This window comes from Cervus canadensis, chromosome 23 (genome assembly GCF_019320065.1).
Source record: "Cervus canadensis isolate Bull #8, Minnesota chromosome 23, ASM1932006v1, whole genome shotgun sequence".
Taxonomy (NCBI): domain Eukaryota; kingdom Metazoa; phylum Chordata; class Mammalia; order Artiodactyla; family Cervidae; genus Cervus; species Cervus canadensis.
In genome coordinates this window covers 9,693,462-9,714,703 of record NC_057408.1, presented here as the reverse complement: position 1 = coordinate 9,714,703, position 21,242 = coordinate 9,693,462, and the positions used below count along the sequence as shown (strand labels likewise).

The 21,242-nt window shown below is 40.1% G+C and overlaps 1 protein-coding gene across 3 annotated transcripts in view; it reads right to left on the bottom strand.

Annotated features, from left to right (window-relative positions):
• The window catches only part of RAB27B (RAB27B, member RAS oncogene family), a 175,680-nt gene that overhangs the window by 7,493 nt on the left and 146,945 nt on the right, over nucleotides 1-21,242 (bottom strand). For all 3 annotated transcript variants that reach the window (XM_043443692.1, XM_043443691.1, XM_043443690.1), the window contains 4 exons: nucleotides 11,127-11,301; nucleotides 9,328-9,413; nucleotides 3,878-3,981; nucleotides 383-506 (listed from right to left, as the gene is read on the bottom strand). In XM_043443692.1, coding sequence (XP_043299627.1) covers nucleotides 383-506; nucleotides 3,878-3,981; nucleotides 9,328-9,413; nucleotides 11,127-11,279 — 467 coding nt within the window. In that variant the 5' untranslated portion in view covers nucleotides 11,280-11,301. The remainder of the gene's footprint in view (nucleotides 1-382; nucleotides 507-3,877; nucleotides 3,982-9,327; nucleotides 9,414-11,126; nucleotides 11,302-21,242) is intronic.

Genomic DNA, 21,242 nt, shown 5'->3' with positions numbered 1-21,242 from the left:
ATCTCAGACAGCCTGGATTGAATTCAAGCTCTACTACTCACTAGCTATGTGGCCTTCCATAAGTTACTCAACTTCTCTGTGTCTCAATTCCTCATATATCACATGGGATAACTCTAAATTTCCTATATATAATTACAGGGGTTAGATAAATTAAAGTCTAGGAATAGTTGCTAGCACACAATAAGCATTCAGTAAATGTGAGTGGTTATTATTGTTAAATAATTTCATTAAAAGCATCACATATATTCCTCTGGGAGATCTTTTTCATTCATCTGTCATTCCTGAATCAAGGGGATCCCTCCGAATATCAGTTTCATGACCCTGTCCTCTAACTGAGCAGCAGTGTGTGAGGTCAGAGGATATTTCCACGTAGCCGACTTACCCGTATTTTTCAGCCAGGTCCCGGGCTTGCCGTTCATTGACTTCCCTCTGGTCTGGCAGGTCTGCCTTGTTGCCAATTAATACTATATCTGGATTTTCACAATAAGCATTTGCTTGCAGTTGGCCTTGGAAAGAAAACAGATGGAACCAGCAAGTTAGTTGTAAACAAGTGATGTCAAAAGACTGCTCATATTTTAGGGTCCTAATCGAATTGTGCGTCTCCAGCTTGGCTGTTTCCGAGTTATATTAGCCAAGGTGCTTAACTCTTCCCAGCCATGGTTTCCTTGCCTAGCACGTGGAGATACTGCCTCACAGGTGGCAGGCTGTGAAGATTAGTAAGAGTGTGTATGAAGCACCTGTGTGAATACCTGTCAGTGATCTTATACATCGGGGAAATGACCTCTGAGACGAACACAGGTGAGGTGATGTGTGCTCAGCCATGTCCGACCCTTTGCGACCCCACGGACTGTGGCCTGCTAGGTTCCTCTGTCCATAAGATTCTCCAGGAGAGAATGCTAGAGTGGGGTGCCACTCCCTTCTCCAGGGGATTGTCTCAACGCGGGGATTGAACCTGTGTCTCCTGTGTCTCCTGCATTGGCAGGCGGATTCTTTATCACCGCACCCCCTGGAAATGAACATCCGGGAATGTTCACCTGAGTTGAATATACTGCTTTTCAGACCATTTATTCCTCAAATATAAGTGAAGATAAGAGAACATGGTCTTAAAGTATATGTGCGTGTGTGCTAAGTCACTTCAGTAGTGTCTGACTCTCTGCAACCCTCTGGACTGTAGCCTGCCAGGCTCCTCTGGCCATGGGATTCTCTAGGCAAGAACACTGGAGCGGGTTGCCATTCTCTTCTTCAGGGGATCTTTCCCCCTCCCCGGATCGAACACCCGTGTCTCTTATGTCTCCTGAATTAGCAGGTGGTTTCTTTACCACTAGTGCCCCCTGGGAAGCCCCTTCAAGTACAGGGGCTGTCTGCTCTTTCCTTCAGGATGCTGCTATGTTTTCCTTTCCTGAAATCCAAGGTAATGATTCATAAGAGCAGAGCTTTTTTAAACCATCCCAAATTCATGTAGAAATAATATTAAGACAGGTTATTTGTTTTTCTCTTTTTTCCAAAAGAAGGGAGGTATGGGGGGAGGAGGAGGAAGAGAAGGAAAGGAGGGAGGAAGGAAAGAAATGATTAAAAAGAGAAAAACCTTGCCAACCTATATTTTCAAGGTTATGGGACTATTTTACTCTCTACCTCAAGGCATGCTAAGTGCAACCTTGTTGAGGCCAGAGGAGGAAGTGACTCTGTAACACCAGTTATTTGGATATTAGAAATTAAAGCCTTATCAGAAATGGCAATTAATCATCTTAAATCCCAACAGTATCCTGGAAAATTTTAGAAGCAAGGGAGCATCTCATCTACCTTGAAAAATGATGAACAAATCACTCTGAAAGACTTGAATAGCCTTATTATCTCCTTATCTCCCCAGAATCTAATAATAACATTTGGTGTGTTATCTAATAATATTGCCTATTAATAAAAATAAAATATTATCTATTATCTAATAATAACACTTTAGATAAAGAAATGTAATGATAAAAGAAAATGGAAACAGATCCTAGGATGAACAGTCATTTGGAAAAGCAAGCAAGCAAGTCAGAATTTGTTAGTATTTTTCTCCACTAGCACAACTGTGTTAGTGAGCTTACATTTAAAGCCATTATATATATCTGTATATATTAATTATATGTAATATGAAATAATAAGATATGCGTGTATTTGAGAATCTACACAGCCAGATACTCAGCCAGGTGCTCTGGGGTATCGCAACAGAACAAGCAGACCAAGTTTGAACCTTTACAGAGCTCACATTCTAGGGGTGGAAAGAATCAAAACCACAAGGAAGCAAAGAAAGAAGAAGGGGGCGGAAGAGGATGAGATGGTTGGCTGGCACCACCGACTCAGCGGACTTGAAGTTGAGTACTAGCCCCTGGAGATAAGGAAGGACAGGGAGCCTGGCATGCTGCAGTCCATGAGATCACAAAGAGTTTCACACAACTTAGTGACTGAAAAACAATGACAAAGAGGAATCGGGTGGAGAGGGAGGTGGGGGTGGGGATCGGGATGGGGAATACTTGTAAATCCATGGCTGATTCATGTCAATGTATGACAAAAACCACTACAATATTGTAAAGTAATTAGCTTCCAACTAATAAAAATAAATGAAAAAAAGAAAAAAGAAAAACAATGACAAAACAAAGAAATATATGATACGATATGATGTAATATAATATATATGATGTCAGGTGGGGGCAGTGATCAAATGAAGCAGAAAGTGTCCTGAGCACACACAGAGTGATGAAGAACAGTTTTAGATGGAGCCATCAGGAAAGCTTCTCCCAAGAGACAAATGAAGTCTGAACAAGAACTTGAAGGAGGCGAAAGAATTAACACATGGTGTAAGTGGGAAAACAGACATCAAGGCAGAAGGAAGCAGAGACCAACGGCCCCAAGGCAGGACTGTGCTTTTCGGCAGAGACCTTCGGCTGGGGGCCAGTGAGCGGGGGCAGAGAGAATGAACTACAGAGGGAGCGACGATGATGGTCTTTGCTGTTGTTTAGTCGCTAAGTCATGTCTGACTTTTTGGGACCCCATGGCCTGCAGCACGCCAGGCTTCCATGATGGCCTTAGAGGTCAGCAAAGGACTCTGGGTTTTCTTCCAAGTGAAGCAGGAAACCCCAGAAGGATGATCTGGAGCAGGGTATAACATGATCTGATCTTTCGAAAAATAGCCCTCTGGCCACAGACAGCCCCGACAACTCTAGAAATAAGTAGCACCAGCCCCGTGGGATTGCTAGTGTGTCCCAGTGCGTTCAAAACTGGTATTTGTAACCTTAAATATGGTCTTTAGTGCTATATCTATTTTTTAAAAAGGAAAAATAAAATACCACTCTTCTGTGCTGATTTATATCAATCTGGCTTTAATAACTGATTAGGTTAATTTGAAGCCTTATTATGTTTAAATTGCCATGAAAGCTGGAGGTTTTTCTATACCAGTCTTTCTCACATTTGACCACTTGTTCAAAAAAAGTAAAATTTCAACGTGCGCTTATTGACAGACACACTATATGGTATCTTCATGCGGCTGCTCTACTCAGAAAATGCCGTGCCTTCTCTGTGTCCACTCCAGGCTAGACAAAGTAGAAGTGACTGCTCGCTCAGTTGCAAGAAATCCTTGGAGACTTACTGCACACGTGGAATGAATGGCCCGTTCATTGCAATCATAAAGTCCTTACGCACAGGTGGTGATTCGTCTAAGGTGTCAAAGGAAAAACCAATTCCAAGCCACTTTGGTGAGCCACATACAAGCCACCACTTTGCAGGTAACATGGGCAACACTAAACCTGTGACTTTTTCTGGTTTCATCTTGTGAGGCCAAGAAGCAGATAGAGCTATTGGGTCCTGACGTGGCCAACAGAAGTTATTCAGTCCCACTTACTCATCCAGTTTCTGACATTTAAGAAGCTCTGTTGACTGGTGAGGTCAAACATTAATAGGAAACCCATGGCGTCTCTGAAGAATGCCGTAGTGAGGCTCCGGAATCTGCCAAGAAAACACAGTGGACAGTTCTGAAAGTTAGTCCGCTGGATACTCTGATGACAATACAAACAACGCTAGGTCCCTTTCAGATATGAACTCTCCATGGCACCCCTCTGGATGATCCTCCCGAGTGGGCGAGTGGGCAGAAAGACTGCTGAAGGGTCAGAGGAGCCCATCTGGCTGTAGATTTAAGATCCCGTTGAGGCTTTATGATCCACAGCAGGCAGGCAGGCAAGAGTCTGTAACCTTCTATCACACGCTTGCTTACATAGCCTCTTGGAATCCTTCTCTCTTTGGCTCACAGGCATCTTGTGGCCCACAGTTAAAATATAAGGCACTTCAGGACTGAGACTTTAACTTCTACTTTTCAATTTTCCTGTCTGTGGCCAGAAGGAAGCTTAGCACATGGCAGGCTGAAAATGAGTGCCTGTGATTGCGTGCAGAGAACCACAACTCGTCAGCAGCTGGAACTGGGGTTCTTTTGTAGGGAAAAACAACGTTGGCGAGAGAACGCTTTTATTCGTACTCTTTGGGGATAAAACATGCATGTCTCTTAAGGAGAAGGAAGAAAGACAGTGAAGAAAGGAAGAAGAAAACTTTATGATTAGGGGACTGGAAGGAAGGGCAGAGAGACTTACTAGTTGAGGACAGAAAGTAAGAACACTCATTTCTAAGGGAGGATTTTGAAGAATACACTCCATCATGTGCAATGTAAACACTTTCTCTCTCTTGCTCCAACCCTCCCCACCCCAACATCCTCAGAGAAGTTGAAGATGCTCTGAGATCCACTTCAATGTATGCAATGGGCAAAACCGGAGATGACATGCAGGGCCCAGAGAAGCTTTGGGTTATACTGATAAAGAAGTGAAGTTGGCCACTGGTTTTAAGAAAGACACATGACTTTAACCAGAGAAGCAGATCTCTTCCTATCCTAAATGTCCTCCTAATATTTTGGTCACCTATTTTGGCCTATTTGTAGATTCTTGGGTTTCCTCTGGGTTCTATTCTTGACCCCTTCATCCTCTACGTGCATTCACTGGGTTATTTTGTCTACTTTGCTGGCTCAATTATCCTGGTGTATACGTTGAACCCCAAGTTTATAGGTCTAGATCTTTCCTGCCTTGCTACTTGTATGCCCAATTACTTGCTGGATATTTCCACTTGGAGGAAACTAAGGTACCAGCAACCTCACATGTTTGAAACCAAACTCACCCTCCCTCTGATTTTTCTATCAGTGGCATCACCACCCTCCTTGGGTGCCACGGCCTCCTTCTCCTTCACCTGTTATATACAAGCAATCAACAAATATCTCCTGACCCTCTCATGTCTCTCCACGTACCCTGCCCTACTCTAGTTTCGAGGCCATTATCTTCCACCAGGATAATTTCGACAGCATTCTCAACAGGCTTCCTGTCTCCAGTGTGGTTTGGGTCCTCTCACTCCCTGATTTCCTCCTATTGATTCTATAAACCCTCTGCTAAAAATGTCAGATGATGATACCTGGCTCTAAAGATAACGACTGAACTTTTCAATAATCCACCAAGGCTCTGCACGAACCGACCCTTGCTCATCTATCCCGCTTTATCTCCTGACTACCCACAGGCATGCTGAGCTTCTTTAAGTTCTTGGAAAGTTCACGCTTTCCCCTGGGCTTTCACCCACGCTGTTATTCCTGTGGGTGACCTTGCCTTCAGGCTTCCTTTACCTCCTGCCTCTTTAGCCAGGAAAAGATTTACTCATACACTGTGTATGAGTATAATATTTATACATATAAGAGGATCACTTCCCCACGCAGACTTCCTAACACCACCATCTGGGTATGGACTCCTGCTGTACCTGACAGCCACCAGCCAGTCTTTGTTTCCCTGTTACTGTCCTGAAGCTTTATTCCAATTGTTTATTTGTCCAAATTCCATCCTAGATGGGAACCTCCAAGAGAAAAGAAGCAGTGTTTTTAATGCACTATCCATTGCATTTTCATGACTCTGAAACTTTTTTTTTGATGGTTGTTTGCCAAATTTAGAGAAAGAAAGATAGAAAATAGCAAAGGACATGAAATTGTTAAGGAGGTAAATGACTCCAATAGAAACAATACTTTTAATATGGAGACACAGAAAAGAGATATTTTAGTTAAGACTATTTATTTCCAAAATAAGATTCTTTGGTAGGATATAATCATGGTGATTATGAAATACCAAAAGTCTCACTCAATTTTACCCTTGTGGATTTGTCCCTGCCAGTCACTAGAAGCTCAGAGATTATACTGCTTTCATTGAATGGTTGTTTCTTTCTCTTTGGGGACTATCTGTTCTCACAAAACTGTCTCCTACTCAAACCACAAGAGTGTGGCTAAGTCAGCCCCGATCCTGTTCTCTGTCCTGTCTTTTTTAAGTGTGTGAGTCTGTGTGTTTCTCATCTGAGGACAAATCTACTGCGCCCTCCTCCCCTCTCATTACCACAGCCCATGACAGTTACTTTAAAACATGCTTGTTGGGTAGATCTCATTGGAGCAAACACTTGTGCATCCACAGCAACAGGGACAGGAGACTTCTGCTCTGAGCCAGGCTCATACCCTGGACCCCTCCACCCCAGGACCCTCGTGAGCCCCCGGAGTTTCCAGGCTTTTGTGCTCATGCTTAGTCACTCAGTCGTGTCCGACTCTTTGCGACCCCGTGGACTGTAGCCCACCAAGCTCCTCTGTCCATGGGATTTTCCAGACAAGAACACTGGAGTGGGCTGCCATTTCCTCCTCCAGGGGATCTTCCCAACCCAGGGATCAAACCCATGTCTCCTGTGTCTCCTGCACTGGCAGGCCGATTCTTCACCACAGCACCACCAGGGAAGCCTTTCCAGGGTTTACTCCATGAGTAATCTTATTTATTTCCAGGTCCACCCACCAACCTCATTTTGTCCCCAGAATGTGGAAAGCTAGGACCCCATGAATAATCAGATCCCAGGGGCACGTAATAGCTCTTTCTCCCTCACTGAGAACTAAGTCTGTGCTCTGCATCCTTTAGGTTTACATAAGGGGTATGATCTTTTACCTCCTTCCCATAATGTGACTTTTATCAATAACCATTATCTTACATGGGTTACAGTGCCAGACGTCCTCGGGCACAGGCTTGAGGTGTGAGGCATTGTTTATCTTGTTGCTTAGCTACACTTTAATATACAGAACGCAAAATTCTCAAGGGATGAATAACCTTGGTGTTACTAAGACAATCCCTAGTATTTCCATTTCTCTCCTAGAGCAGCTGTCTTAAGGGGACAGATGAGAGAAGCCTGCCATCATGCTAGGCTGACATATCGTGTGCGAAGACATATGGGAACCACATTTTCTCATATTACTTCTTCAAAAATGAATTAAATTGGTCTATAAAACATACATCTTTGTGACAACAAAACTGACACATGAACAGAGATTCCTGTGAGGAACGACTTCAGAGGAACCAGCCGCGTTGAAGGATGTGTGTAAATGGAATTCACAGTCAAAAGAGCTCCCAGAGAGGGCCCGGCACCTCTCCCGGCGTTTACACTCACTGAACGTGAGAATGTTTTGGACTCATTTCAAAGCCTGAAGTGTTTACAAGCAAAAACATTGTAAGACATGTGATGCAGAATTTGGAGGTATGTGCCTTCTACTTATCTTCTCTGACAACCTATTGCCAATTTCTGTTTCATCTAATATTGAAAAGCTTCACTAGCTTGGGGTCTTTTGCACTTTGAAAGCTTGGATCTCAAAGAAATGTATTTTCTTCAAATCATGGCATAGCACCACCAGCTCTAAACAATCAACACTACGGTCTACCGGGTGTCTCTCGTCTGGGTCGCTGCACCCGAGACAAGGCTGAGAAAACAATCATGGTCTCTGTTCTTATGAATCTCACAATTGTGTTGGGGTGAGAAGGCCACAAGTGAATTGAAGAACAGCCGTGAGAGACAAAAATAAAAGACACGCCTTATCACAAGATGTTGTTGTTTAATCACTAAGTTGCGTCCAACTCTCTTGCGATCCCATGGGCTGTTGTCTGCCAGGCTCCTTTGCCCACGGGTTTTCCTAGGCATGAATCCTGGAGTGGTTTGCCACTTCCTTTTCCAGGGGAATCTCTCTGACCCAGGGATCGAACCCATGTCTCCTGCATTGGCAGGTGAATTTTTTATCACTGAGCTACCAGGGAAGTCTTATTATAAGGTGGTATATAATCAATTAACTTATTTAATTAAAGTAACTTACAGCATGGATGGGTTTCCCGGGTGGCACTAGTGGTAAAGAACCCACCTGCCAATGCAAGAGACACAGGAGACTGGGTTCCACCCCTGGGCAGGGAAAATCCTCTGGAGGAGGGCATGATGGCAGCCCACTCCAGGACTCTTGCCTGGAGAATCCCATGGACAGAGGAGCCTGGTGGGCTACAGTCCATGGGGTCGCCAAGAGTTGGACATGACTGAAGCAACTCAGCATGCATGCAGCCTCGCAGGCATGGAAGAATAGACATTGTAAGAGTTCAAGAAAGAGGGAGTTTGTTTCAGCTGGGGAGTCTGGCAAAGCCCCACCACGCACGTGTAATGTGAGCCAGGCCTATTGAAAGGAGAGGCTCAGGAATGGGGGGAAGGGAATAAAACATTCCAGCTGGAGGGTGATGATGTGACCGAAATTATAGTCAAGTCAGTCAAATGGTACAGGATGCGTGGCTGTGCGTAAAGACAGAAAGAGATGAAAAATATATTAACACCCTTTCCTTCAACTCACTCTTCAAGTAGCACTTGTAACAATGTTAATTTCCCACCCCGGTTCAATTAAACTCTGGATTTTTTTTTTTTTTTAATGATCACAAAGTGCAAAGACAATGCATAAGAATCTTCACAGAGATTTTTGAAAATTTGATTTTTGCAATCTGCACCAAATACACAATTGCTAGTTATGGTTAATTCACTACAGATAATTTAATCTGTTGATATAGATGTCTATTTTGAAACCAGGAGGAGAGTTGCATTTCCTTACATTTTTCAAGTTCACATACAGTAGTCGTATTAAAATGGCACATACAATACCACTTCCCAGATGGCACTAGTGGTAGAATTCACTGCCAGTGCGGGAGACATAAGAGACATGGGTTTTATCCCTGGGTTGGGGAGAGCCCCTGCCCGAGGAAACAGCAACCCACTCCAGTATTCCTGGCTGGAGAATCCCATGGTCAGATGAGCCTGGTGGGCTACAGTCCACAGGGTCACAAAGAGTTGGGTATGACTAAAGCAACTTAACACACACACACTGTACAAACACACACTCACATTAAAGTAAATTTTTCTAAGCTATTTATAGCTAGAAACAAAATAATTCACTATTACCGCTCTTGTCCTGCAGTGTCCCATAGCTGAAGATGCACCTTAAATGCTTTCCCTGTTGACCCATTTGGTCCCTGCGTGTTGTAAACCTGAAAGAATACAAATGTCATTAGTTTATGATGCTTTGTTTTGTCAGCATTCAAATTCTCTGGGTTCACTCGGCGTATTTTTTCTCAATTATTATAGTCAAAGTTCACAGTGGAGAATAAATATTTGCTTTTTTTCTCCTAGAAGTTATCACATATACTCTCACATTTAAATGTCAAGTATAAGTATGGTTTTCAACACAATTTAGGCATCCTGCAAACTTAAATTAGACACCTTCTGTCATTTCCTCAAGGAAGCAGCAAACAGTCGATTAAGGACCCAAGTTCTAGGTTCGAATATCAACTCTTCATTTAACTTCATAGAATCTTACTTTCTTATTGGCAAATTGAGACCCACAATCTCCTATTTTACAGAGTTACTGCAAACTTGAGTGAAATAACAGATTTTAAGGAATTTTTAAAACAGTAAAATATTTTACAAGTACTTGAGTATCTTCTACTCTGAATTGGGACTTTCAAAAAGACTTAGCCATGAAATGCACACAGGATTGCTCAATAAGTTTACACAGGCTCTTCCAAGTCTTCCCTTTTTATCCATTCTTCAAAGGCTCTTTTCAGAAACGTTTAAATTTTATAGGTGATGGCCTTTTGAGTTCTTATTTAAACCAAGTATAACAATTTTAATATTGTCTAGCTCCCTTCCTTATGGTTTAGTGAAAATATTTTAAAGGGAAAACTTTGCAAGGACTTATCGCTGGATCAGTGGAGGCATATGGGGAGAAGGCACAGAAAAACACTGCAGGGATTGGGAGCAAATTTGCTAAGACTACAGTACTGAACTTTCGGATAAGGGACAGGACATTCTAAGAAATCATGATTTAACGTCTCCATCCTCATTTTCTTTGTTTTTCTTTTCTTCCCCCCAATTCTTGGGGAATGAGTGAATTTATTTTTTAAGAAAGATTTTATTGGAGTACGGTTGCTTTCCAACGTTGTATTCGTTTCTAATACGACAAATACAGCAAAGTGAATCGTGTTCGAGGTACTGAGGGCATTCGTGACAAGAAGCGGAGCCGCCGCCATCTTGGCGCTCAAGAGCACCTTGGGAGGCAGCAACTCCGGCTCGGCTTCTGCGCCTCTGCTCCACGTCTCACATGTCACAATATCCTTATTCCTGTCATTAGCGTCTAGCACAGGGGAAGGAAGTGGTTGTGATTCTCACTTTAACTCTCTTATCTTGAAAAATCGCATGGGTTGGTCTCACATTCTGTTCATAAGAAGCTAGTGATTGATGGCTGAGTCTACACATAAATAAAAATGTAGCAGGAACTCACAAAGCTCATGTTCCAGCTATTTGCCAATCATTCTTATACCTCTTTCTTAAGCACGGGGAAATGAACACTTTGTTTTTATTGAGAAACTTAGATCAGGACTTAATGGTTTTAGATAACGAATTCATGTTTGGAAAGATTCCTTAAGAATTCATAGAAAAACACACTATATAAACCCATAAATAATTTATTTTAGTTGCTCTGTGTGCTTCTGGAGACAAGTGCCACTGGATTTTTTCCTAAGCAAAATGTTATTTAGAGTTGAGACCGTAAAATATAATATTCAAATTGGATCAAAGTGACAGGTTATGAATTTCATGTGATAAAAGACAGACACCTTGCAATGCAATAAACATAGTTTCTTAATTCTTATTTTATATATAGGAGGATCAGCAACCGGTTAACAGTATGGTTAAAAACTTACCACACGTTTTTCCCGAAAGTCTATCCCTACTGTCGTGATGAACTTGGGATTGAATTTATTGTCTGTGTATCGATAAAGAAATGTTGTCTTCCCTACCCCCGAATCTCCAAGGGCCAGGAGTTTGATCAGATAATCATAGTCCCCATCGGTCATAGTGATGGTCGTGATGGTGGGCCTGTGTTAAGGGAAAAATAAGCATTTATGATGAAAATTGTTTTCTTTTGGCTTCCTTCAAAACGATGTAAATTTAGCTTTCAACGTTATAAAGCTGAAATGCCTCTATTCTGTGAAATTCTGAGTTAACCAGTTCAGAGCAGCCTCAGAGCTAAGAACTCTTCCATGATTTCACTTAGTGCCTATCTTTTTACATCATGTCAGGTGAAAGGGTTAGCTGCTCAGTCGTGTCTGGATTTTTGTGACCCCATAGCCTGCACCAGGCTCCCCTGTCCATGGAATTCTCCAGGCAAGAATGCTGGGATGGGTTGCCATTTCCTTCTCCAGGGGATCTTCCCGACCCAGGGATTGAACCCAGGTCTCCTGCATTGCAAGCAGATTCTTTACCATTTGAGCCACCACAGAAGCTCTCGTGTCAGGTAATGTGGAGCAAAAAGTGTGTGATACCCACCATGGATGGCCATTGCCAAGGCAATAGTAGAACTTAAAAGAGTTATAGCTTTCATTTTTTTTTTTTTTTCAAACCAGTGTCCCTTCAGATCAGGAGTATGATGCTAGGAAGACAAGTCATAGGGAACAGAAAAGTATGTCCAAGACGATGCAGGTGTGTAGAGGGAGACTGAAATTATATATAAGTAATGGAAGACAAAAACCTAGGGGGATATTGTTCATCTAATCCTGCAGGATGAACTTTGTATTATATGAATACAAAATATTCCCTTTTTAATTAAAAAAACTAACAAAATGACAACCTTTAAAAACATTGATTTGAAATCATTTCAATAGCCATGTTTTAAAATCTTCTGTTTTGAAATACTGAGCCCTCTGTTCTTCAATGGCAAATCTGCTGTGTTTGGCAAATCTGCTGGATATTTTCTAGGCCTTGGAAAAAGAGGAAGAGCTATTCAGAGGCATAACTCTGGTAATTCTGCTCATGTTTCTCCTGAAGGAACATCCCTTGCCATTTCTCCCAGTGCCCTAAACATCTGTCTCAGTCTTAATTTCTTCCGTTGTTACAATAACTACCAGTGATAGATGCCAAGGGTTAATATTAAATACAGTGTTGACACTAAAACTACTGCCACATGCTTCTGAATTACACCATCATCCACTGAACACTTGGTGCAGTTTCTGCTCTCCAGGGTAGCAAAATTATTTGCCATTTGGTACAACTGATTTGGCTTATAGAAATGGATTTGTCAAAAAAAAAAAAAAAGAAATGTATTTGTCATGTTCTATGTAGAGAAAGGCTTCTGAAGATGTCCCTGAATTAGAAACATTCTCTTCTATTAGGTGAGAGGGAGGAATATTCCTCCACTTCTACAGTTCAGAAAATACTGTATTCTTCAGGAGTTCTGAGATGATCCAAATCAAATGTCAACAACAGGCTATTCCAACAAAATTGCTACATAATTTTAGTCATTTTTCTACATGTAAGAAAATGATGCAATTTAAACAAAACTTTAAAAATTTTACATTGTCATTTTAGCACATGGTAAAACTAAAAGGTTTCAAGCCTTTGGGTAAATAATGATGGAAAAAAAAATCATGTAGTTAGCCAGCCAGAATTATTACATCATTTGGAAGATTTACAATGTTTTTACACCAGAATTTTCTAAAATTTGAACCCTACTGATGCTAAATCCTAATAAACGTATTATGGGTGATGGATATCTATTTCTTTAATTAGTGAATGGTTTTTGAGCACAGGTATTTTGAGAGCTGCCAATACATATTTCTGCACTAAAGCTTTCCTCTTATAACATCATCCTTTCTTCACCAAGTGAGACTCTCAGGGTGGATGCTTGCTGACTACAAATGTACTCTTTTCCTTCTGTAATAGCCATAGAAAGTATAATCACTGCTCAGGAAGAAGTGCCTAGCAACCATCCACAACCAGCTTTCCTCGATACAGGTATCTCCACTATTGATGTGAAATTCTTCTTAGAAAAAGTCTGCCCTGAGGGATGGTGTAGCAGCGACTAGCGCTGTGTTTGGATGGCACTCAATGTCTTCTCAGGACTTTTTGGTTGAAGATACTGCTGCTCCTAGTCTTAAAGCCAAATGTGTTGCTAGAGGAGATTGATGCCAAAGTTGTATGGTTCCCCCTCCCCATTTAAGGTTTATCACCACCACCATCACTCTATCTTATTCTCTCTTCCCCTTCCAAACTTGCTCATGCGAAGCTCCTCCAAGGGTGATAAACTCTGTCATTTCACTGGTAGAATCGGATAAAATTGTTAATTCTCTTGGGGAAAAAACAGACTAAGTTAAAACATTCTAAGATAGTTAAGTAACTAAAGCAAAATTCTTCCCCAGACACCTTGATAATCAGAGGGAAGAAATTGAAGCTACTGGTTACCTAAATACAAGATAAACTTGGAGGATACTGTGGTTTCCTGGAAAAATGAAAACAGAGTCAAGAAGATAGATCAGCACATTTTAAAATCTTGCTTAAAGTCTACTATGCTTTTTGCAATATTATAGGTGACAGTGTCACAAAAGGTTAAACCTTGAGCAAATCTAGTTAAATATCTTCAATATATAGTATCAGGTCCAAAGATGAAAATTATAAAATTCTTTTACAATTATGTGATCTTCTGAGTTCTAAAATACATGATTTTATTTCAATAATCTATCCTTGGCACAGCAAATATAACACTGCAAAGAAAAATAAAAGCCTTGATAAGCCTTCTTTTTTCCAAGAACTGGGGTAAAAACAAAGATCTGGGAAGGATCAAAAAGCTGACAAGTTTAGCAGTATTGTTTATTCCTGCACAATGACTGACAGTATTTGTAGTTCTATGAATCTAAAAGGGAAGAAAAGGCCAGAAGATTGTCGTGCTTTAGGAAATGTGTCTGACTCCCTCCCCACATTATCTCTGTGTCACAAACTATACCATATAAAATTACAAAATTACAAAAATTAATCACAAATTATTCTGTAATCTAGCTTTTGACATGGCATCCACACACTTAGAAGCTGAACAAAGATGCAAGAAAATACAATATAATTTTACGTGGTGGAACATGATTAGTTGATAAATGAGTCAAATAATTGTGCTTTTTAGTTCCAGCAAAACAATAGTTTTCATGGACTGCAAATGTCAGAGAAGCTTTTGTGGAGGAAGATGAACTTGCATTTAACCTTACAGCGTAGGGAGGAATGAGGTACGAGAGGAGATTCAGGACCATATTAATCGCCACTTACAGAATGGGACTATCACTCCTTGCCAACTACATGACCTACCATGTATTTTTGGCCTGACGCCATTCCACAGTGCATAGACTGCCTGGGGTTGCCTCCCGATCACATGCTTATTCAGAGTCAATGCCCCTAGCTAACATGGATCAGTTCTACTGTAGCCCACACAGAATCTTTTCTTTAAGTGAAAGAAGGTGGAGATTTTGTGGCACTGAGCATAAATTCCACCTGAAATGAATGCAAAACTTGGCACTGTGGAAACAATTTATTCAGTGTCTTCAATAGACTATTAAAGAAACTGACATAGTAAGCTGGGTATAAGATAGCTTGCCTCCAAGTTTCTTTTAAAAATAAATTTTATGACTCATTTTTTACTGGAGTGGGTAGCCATTCCCTTCTCCAGGGGATCTTTCCAACCCAGGGATCAAAACCAGCTCTGCCGCATTGCAGGCAGATTCTTTACCATCTGAACCACCAGGGAAGCCCTCATTTCATACATATATACATATAATTGTTTTGCATTTAGTTTGTGTGGTTTTCTGAGTCCTAAAATTTTAGGACTCTGAGTCCTAAAATATATGATTTTATTTCAATAATCTATCCTTGGCACAGCAAATATAACACTGCAAAGAAAAATAAAAGCCTTGATAAGCCTGCTTTTTCCAAGAACTGGGCTAAAAAAGTAAAAAGATCTGGGAAGGATCAAAAAGCTGACAAGTTTAGCAGTATTGTTTATTCCTGCACAATGACTGACAGTATTTGTAGTTCTACGAATCTAAAAAGGAAGAAAAAGCCAAAAGATTGTCATGCTTCAGGAAATGGGTCTGACTCCTCCCTACATTATCTCTGTGTCACAAACTACACCACAAGAGCCACAAGGGCTTTGAGACCCAGAAACAGCAGCGTCTCCCTCAGAGCCTCTCGTGGGACGGAGAGAGGCTGGGAGGAGTAGGGAAAAGAGTTCAACACACCCATGAGGCTCTGTTTAATGAAAAATCTCAAAGGTAGAAGGAAATCTAAGTAATTATGTGGCCTGGCCTTTAGTTTGGGTTTCCCTGGTGGCTCAGTGGTAAAGTGCAATGCAGTGCAATGCACGAGACACAGGAGACGCAGGTTCGATTCCTGGGTCAGGAAGATGCCCTGGAGGATCCTATGGCAACCCACTCCAATATTCTTGCCTGGAGAATCCCCACGGACAAGGGAGCCTGGCGGGCTACAGTCCACAGGGTTGCAGAGTTGGACATGACTGAGTGGCTATGCACATGTGCACAGCCTTTGATTTACAGATGAGAAATCATGTGCAGGGAAGTTACAGAATTTATGGGGTGGCAGTGTCTAATAGAGGGAACCCCGAGACTGCTGTTCATGATTTGAAATGGAAAGTGAGTTACAAAGGTAGACAGTAGAAATATTTTCATTTTATGGGGGAGAGGAACTTTCTCTAGGAACATGATTTTCATAGTCAGACTATCTCAAATGAGGTTGCCTATATGTTCTCTCTCTCTCTCTTTTTTGACCCTCATGTTTCATTCTTCTTCAATATAAATTCCATTAGCTCAGGAATTCACTTTCCTTGACCACTGCTAGAACCACAGAGCCCAGTACAGTGGTTGGCATGTAGGAGGAGCTCAATACCTATGCATGTGCACGCTAAGTCACTTCAGTCCTGTCTGACTCTTCACAGCCCCATGGACTGTAGCCCGCCAGGCTCCTCTGTCCATGGAATTTCCCAGACAAAAATACTGGAGTGGGTTGCCATTTCTTTCTCCAGGGGATCTTCCCGACCCAAGGATCAAACCTGTGTCTCTTTACATCTCCTGCATTGGCAGGTGGGTTCTTCACCACTAGCGCCACCTGGGAGAGGATCAATACATATGTGTTAGTATATAAATCTATTTAAGCTTCTCAGAGCCACACCGGTGTCGTGATTAACAATATTTATCTTTGAATAGCTGGTGGAAGTGGTGTCTCTCCAAGTTCAGAATGTGGATTCTCCTTCCTTCCTCACCTATAAAGTGAATATTTAGATGAAATAATGACCTTGTTAGTTTCCAGGTCTGACTTCCTGAGCTCATTTTTCTATTTTAAGCTGCACAAGAGTATAAAAACTTCCTCAAAACAATATCTTTAGAGGAACAGTTTCAAATAACCTGGGAAGAGGGAAAGTACAAAGGAACTATAATTTTTGAAAGTGAGATTTGCGCTGGCAGAGAATATATAGACTTGTCTGTTGAAGAGTTCAGAGCTCAGAGAATGGGGCTGCTCCATGAAACCATCCATTTGTCCATCTAACAACCACTGGCACGACCTGTTTTGCATGACGTTTTGCATGGCTCTGCGGATAAGATCTGACTTCTCTAGCAAGGAGCTTAACCAATGCTACAGATGTGTGTGGGTGACTACTACACAGACAGACTGATCCATACGAACTTAGCTGGTTCCATAAATAACAACTTTAAGAACATCCTGACAAGCTACGACCTTGTGATCTGAACTTACTAAATTCATAAAAACCAACTTAATATTCTTAAGGTACTTCGGAAAGCTTAAAATGGTAGACAAATAAAATATCACTGATATTGCTTTGCATTCAGTGTAGATGGTTTCAATAAAATAAAACTAGCAAGCATAAAATGGACAGCTGTTGAATATTTCCTCATTTATGTTTATTTGATGGGTTTGTGTTGGGCTTCAGTAAGAGCATTTGAGGTCTGGGACTCTCAGAGCAAGCTCTTCATTATCTGAATGATAGCCTGAAGGTGGTTCTCATTAACTGACCTTGAAATACAGCTTCCTATAACCACATGCATGTCCAGGACGTTAGAGTTAACTTATGGATGGCTGGAGTACTCCAGGGACCTTCAGCCTTGTATCAGTACAACAGAAGGCATTTTCTGGAAGGAGGAAAGCTTAAGGAGAGGGGGTGTAAATTAAAAACAAACAAACATTCTCTGTAGTGTATTCTGTAACATTTTGTTCCTCTAGCAAGGTTTATTAAAGATAATTTTTACTTCCGTGTTTCCTAAAGGCTACTTAGAATTAATGGATGTGAGCCTGTATGGAAGATTCAAACCAAATTGCAAACATAAATCAACATCGACTTAACAGAACAACTTTTACTTAAGTTGATAGGGGGTCAATGTGTCTCCTGGAGCAATCAAATCTATTTTTAAAAAGTGTGTTCATTTTGTTTCATTCTATGGTCAAGGGATATAATATAATAGAGATAAACCAAGAATTCATTGAGCTCATGCACACTGAAAATAAAGGGCAAAAATTCTAACACAGGTCAGCCTTAAATTGTTTTTTTCCTCCATTGATATATCATTATTCTCACAAACTAAGCACATTTCTAAATCAATGAATACCTTTATTTCTCTAAAATTCTTTTTCCTGTAAGGTAACATTTTTCCCTTTAGCTTAATTTTGCGGTATCTTTTGAAACTGCATGAACTTCCCTTTTACTTTTTATGAGAACTTCAAACATATACAGAGTTTGGGAGAATAGTAGTGTACCCCCACATACTGACTGCCCACCTTCTAACTTACCAGTACATGGCTAATTTTGTCTCATGTTTCCAAAACTCTCTCTTTACCAGATTATTCTGAAGCAAATTCCAGGGCATCATAACATTTTTTTTCATGAATAATTCAATATAAATTTGACGACATCTCAACTAAACACTGACACTGTGGTTACCTACAGAGAAGACTGTCAAACATTTGGCTTTCTGTGTATTTGATAATCAGAAGCCATATCCTAATACTGTTTTAGCCCGTGTTTCTTTTATAATGATCAAGGTCAAGTGTCTTTTCATATGGTTAAAGGTTATTTGTATTCCTTTTTTGTGTGAATGGAAGGCTCATATGTCTTGTTCATTTTTTAAAATGGGTTATTCCTCCTATTATTAGAAGTTCTTCATGTCTTTGGGATATTAAAACTTTGCTTTTAAGTTGCCAATACTTTCCCCCACATGTCTCTTTACTTTGCTTGTGATATTTATGCCACCCAAAAGATTTGTATTTTTGTTGTTGATGTTTGGGGGAGGAGAAATCAAATTCTGAATCACAGTAAGGTTTTCCCATCCCAAGTAATAAAGGAATTCACTCATGTGTTCTTTGACTACTTACATGGTTTTAATTTTATATTTAAATATCTAAGTCACCTGGAATTTACCAAAAAAATGATATGAAAAATTGATTCAAACATATTTTTATTGTTGTCCAAATACAACTTATGTACAAATTAATCTTTTCATCACTGACTTAAGATACTACTTTTGTCACGTAGTAAAATTTCTCTTCCCATAGTCTGACAGTCTCTTCCTGCAGCACCAGTTTAAATATAATTATTCACAAAATGGTTAATATCTGAAAAAGTTATCCCTTTATCATTGTTCTTCTTTTCTTAACATCTTTACAATATTAAATTTTCTTATCCCTAAACGCATGTCTTCCATGTGGTCAAGTCATCTATTGTGACTTTCAGGATGACTTTATGGTTTTTCTAATACAAATTTTGGATATTTTTGTTAAGTTCACAATGAACTATTTTATTTTTTCATTTGCTTTTGTAACTTGGGATTCATCTGTTAACTTCTGCCTATTATTGTTTTCTTGTTTTTACGAAGATTATTGCCTTCTTCATATTGGTTTTATTACCCAATGCTTTGCCAAAATTCTTTATTATTTTAGTGCTTTATTCAATTCATTATTTTGAATTTTCCAGATGTACAATCATATCATTGATTAGTAGGTATACCTTCCTTTCAAATTTTTATGCTTATATTTGCTTTCTCTTATCTACTTTCATTGGCTGATGCCTCTGCTATAAAGGTAAAGAACAGCAGAGATAATGGACATCCTTGTTTCTGATTTTAGTTAGAAATTCTCTTGTATTTTTCCTTCAAGGAATAGGCTGGCTGTTTTTAACAGGAGTGGATATTGAATTTGTCAATTATTCTTTCTTCGTCTATTGAGATGATCTTCTGGTTTTTCTCCTTAGCTTAATTTTATTGATATATATCCCTACAGAGCAACACTTTTACCTTTCTGAAATAATTTTCACTTGTTCAGGGTGTAGTATCTTGTAATGTGCTGTTGGGTTATTTTATTGGGTTATTATTAAGGTGTAAGTTATCACTTACACTTTAATTTTTTATCAGTTTTAATAAGATTTATCCTGTTTTTGTAATAATCTTTGCTTTAGAGCTTTACATTGTAATCATTTCATTGAGAGGATATGAAAATTTTCCTTCTTTTTCTGTGCATTAGAGTAGTTTAAGCATTATGGAAGTTATTTGATCTTTAAATGTTTGAAAGAATTTCCATGTGAAACCATCTTGTTGGGGTGATTTGTGTGTGTTGTTTGCAGAGGAGGGGGATTCAATTACTCTCTATTTCTTATCTGGTAATTGGTCCATTTAATCCTTCTCCAGTAGGATCAATTTTGCAAAGTTGTAATTTTGTAGAACATTAATCGTTTCATCTAAAAATTCAAATGTACTTTATGCAGTTGTACAAACTACTCTCATATGATTTTTAAAATATTCTGTTTTGATAGTCATTTTTCCACCTGACATTTCTAATTCTGTATAATTGCATTTCTTTGTGAAAGGCTTTAGAAAATCAGTGAATGTACCAGTCTTATTGCCTTGAGTTTATTTTAACTTTCATATTATAACCCATTGTGCAGTAATCTTGTTTTCTACTATCATTACATTTCTCTTAGAATGTCCTACTCTAACCCTGCTCTTTCTTTTCAACTCAAATCATATCCACACTTTCCTTGTTCATGAATTAGTACACTTCAATTTTATTCTGGCTTCTTTGTGCCCATAAGGAGCAAAGAACTCTGGTCAAGATCTAGTAGACCTTGAAATTCTGGACTTGAAACAGCTAAAACCCAAATTTGCTCAATGAGTATTCTTAAAACCCTGCGGCTTGCCAATAATTCTCACAATCAGGGTCAGGATACAGCTGCTTCCTGGTCTAAGACATTTCTACCTGAATTGAAAGAGCTTTTAAATCATTCTGTTTGCTAATATCGATCCATTTAGATCAATGCTTTTTGTGTGTTTCCCTAACATTGGATCATTACAGATCAGCTGGAGCCTGCCAAACACAAAGCTATTTTGTCCCCAGTTGTAGCATCATACTGACATATGTTCTAAATGGAATATTTCTGAAAAGGACATGAGAACAATGGCCTAGCATTATTCCTGGGGCTCGCATGTACCCCTGAGTAGAAAGCAAACCCCTTACCGATGTGTGGTTAAAAACACCATTTAGCAGACATGACGCAAATCTCAGGGTAGTTAAAGCAATTCAGGCTTTTGGCTTTAAATGGTCAACAGGAATAAAACAGTACTTTACAAAGCTGCTGTTTCAGATGCCGAGAAACCTCTGAAAGCTTGTACTTACATATTTAAATGCTGATAAACTGAAATCCCCCTTAAAAAAGAGAACTTCACAGCCTTCTTGGAAACTTAAATGTTTGCACTCCCAAAGTGTGTGCAGGGTCATGCTGAGGGCACAGGCCTTGAAGCTCACGGATGTTGTCACTGACCTGTCACCTCACCTTGTTGGCACAGGACAGAACTGGGCTACTGTTTCTCTAGCTCTCATAAGATCTCCTTATTTAGCTTCTTGAAATCCTAGACTGAGTGTGTGTGCCGCTTCACAGAGAAGGCGCGGCCCCTTCAGCAGGCCATCTGCATCTCTGAGTTTAGAGGTGG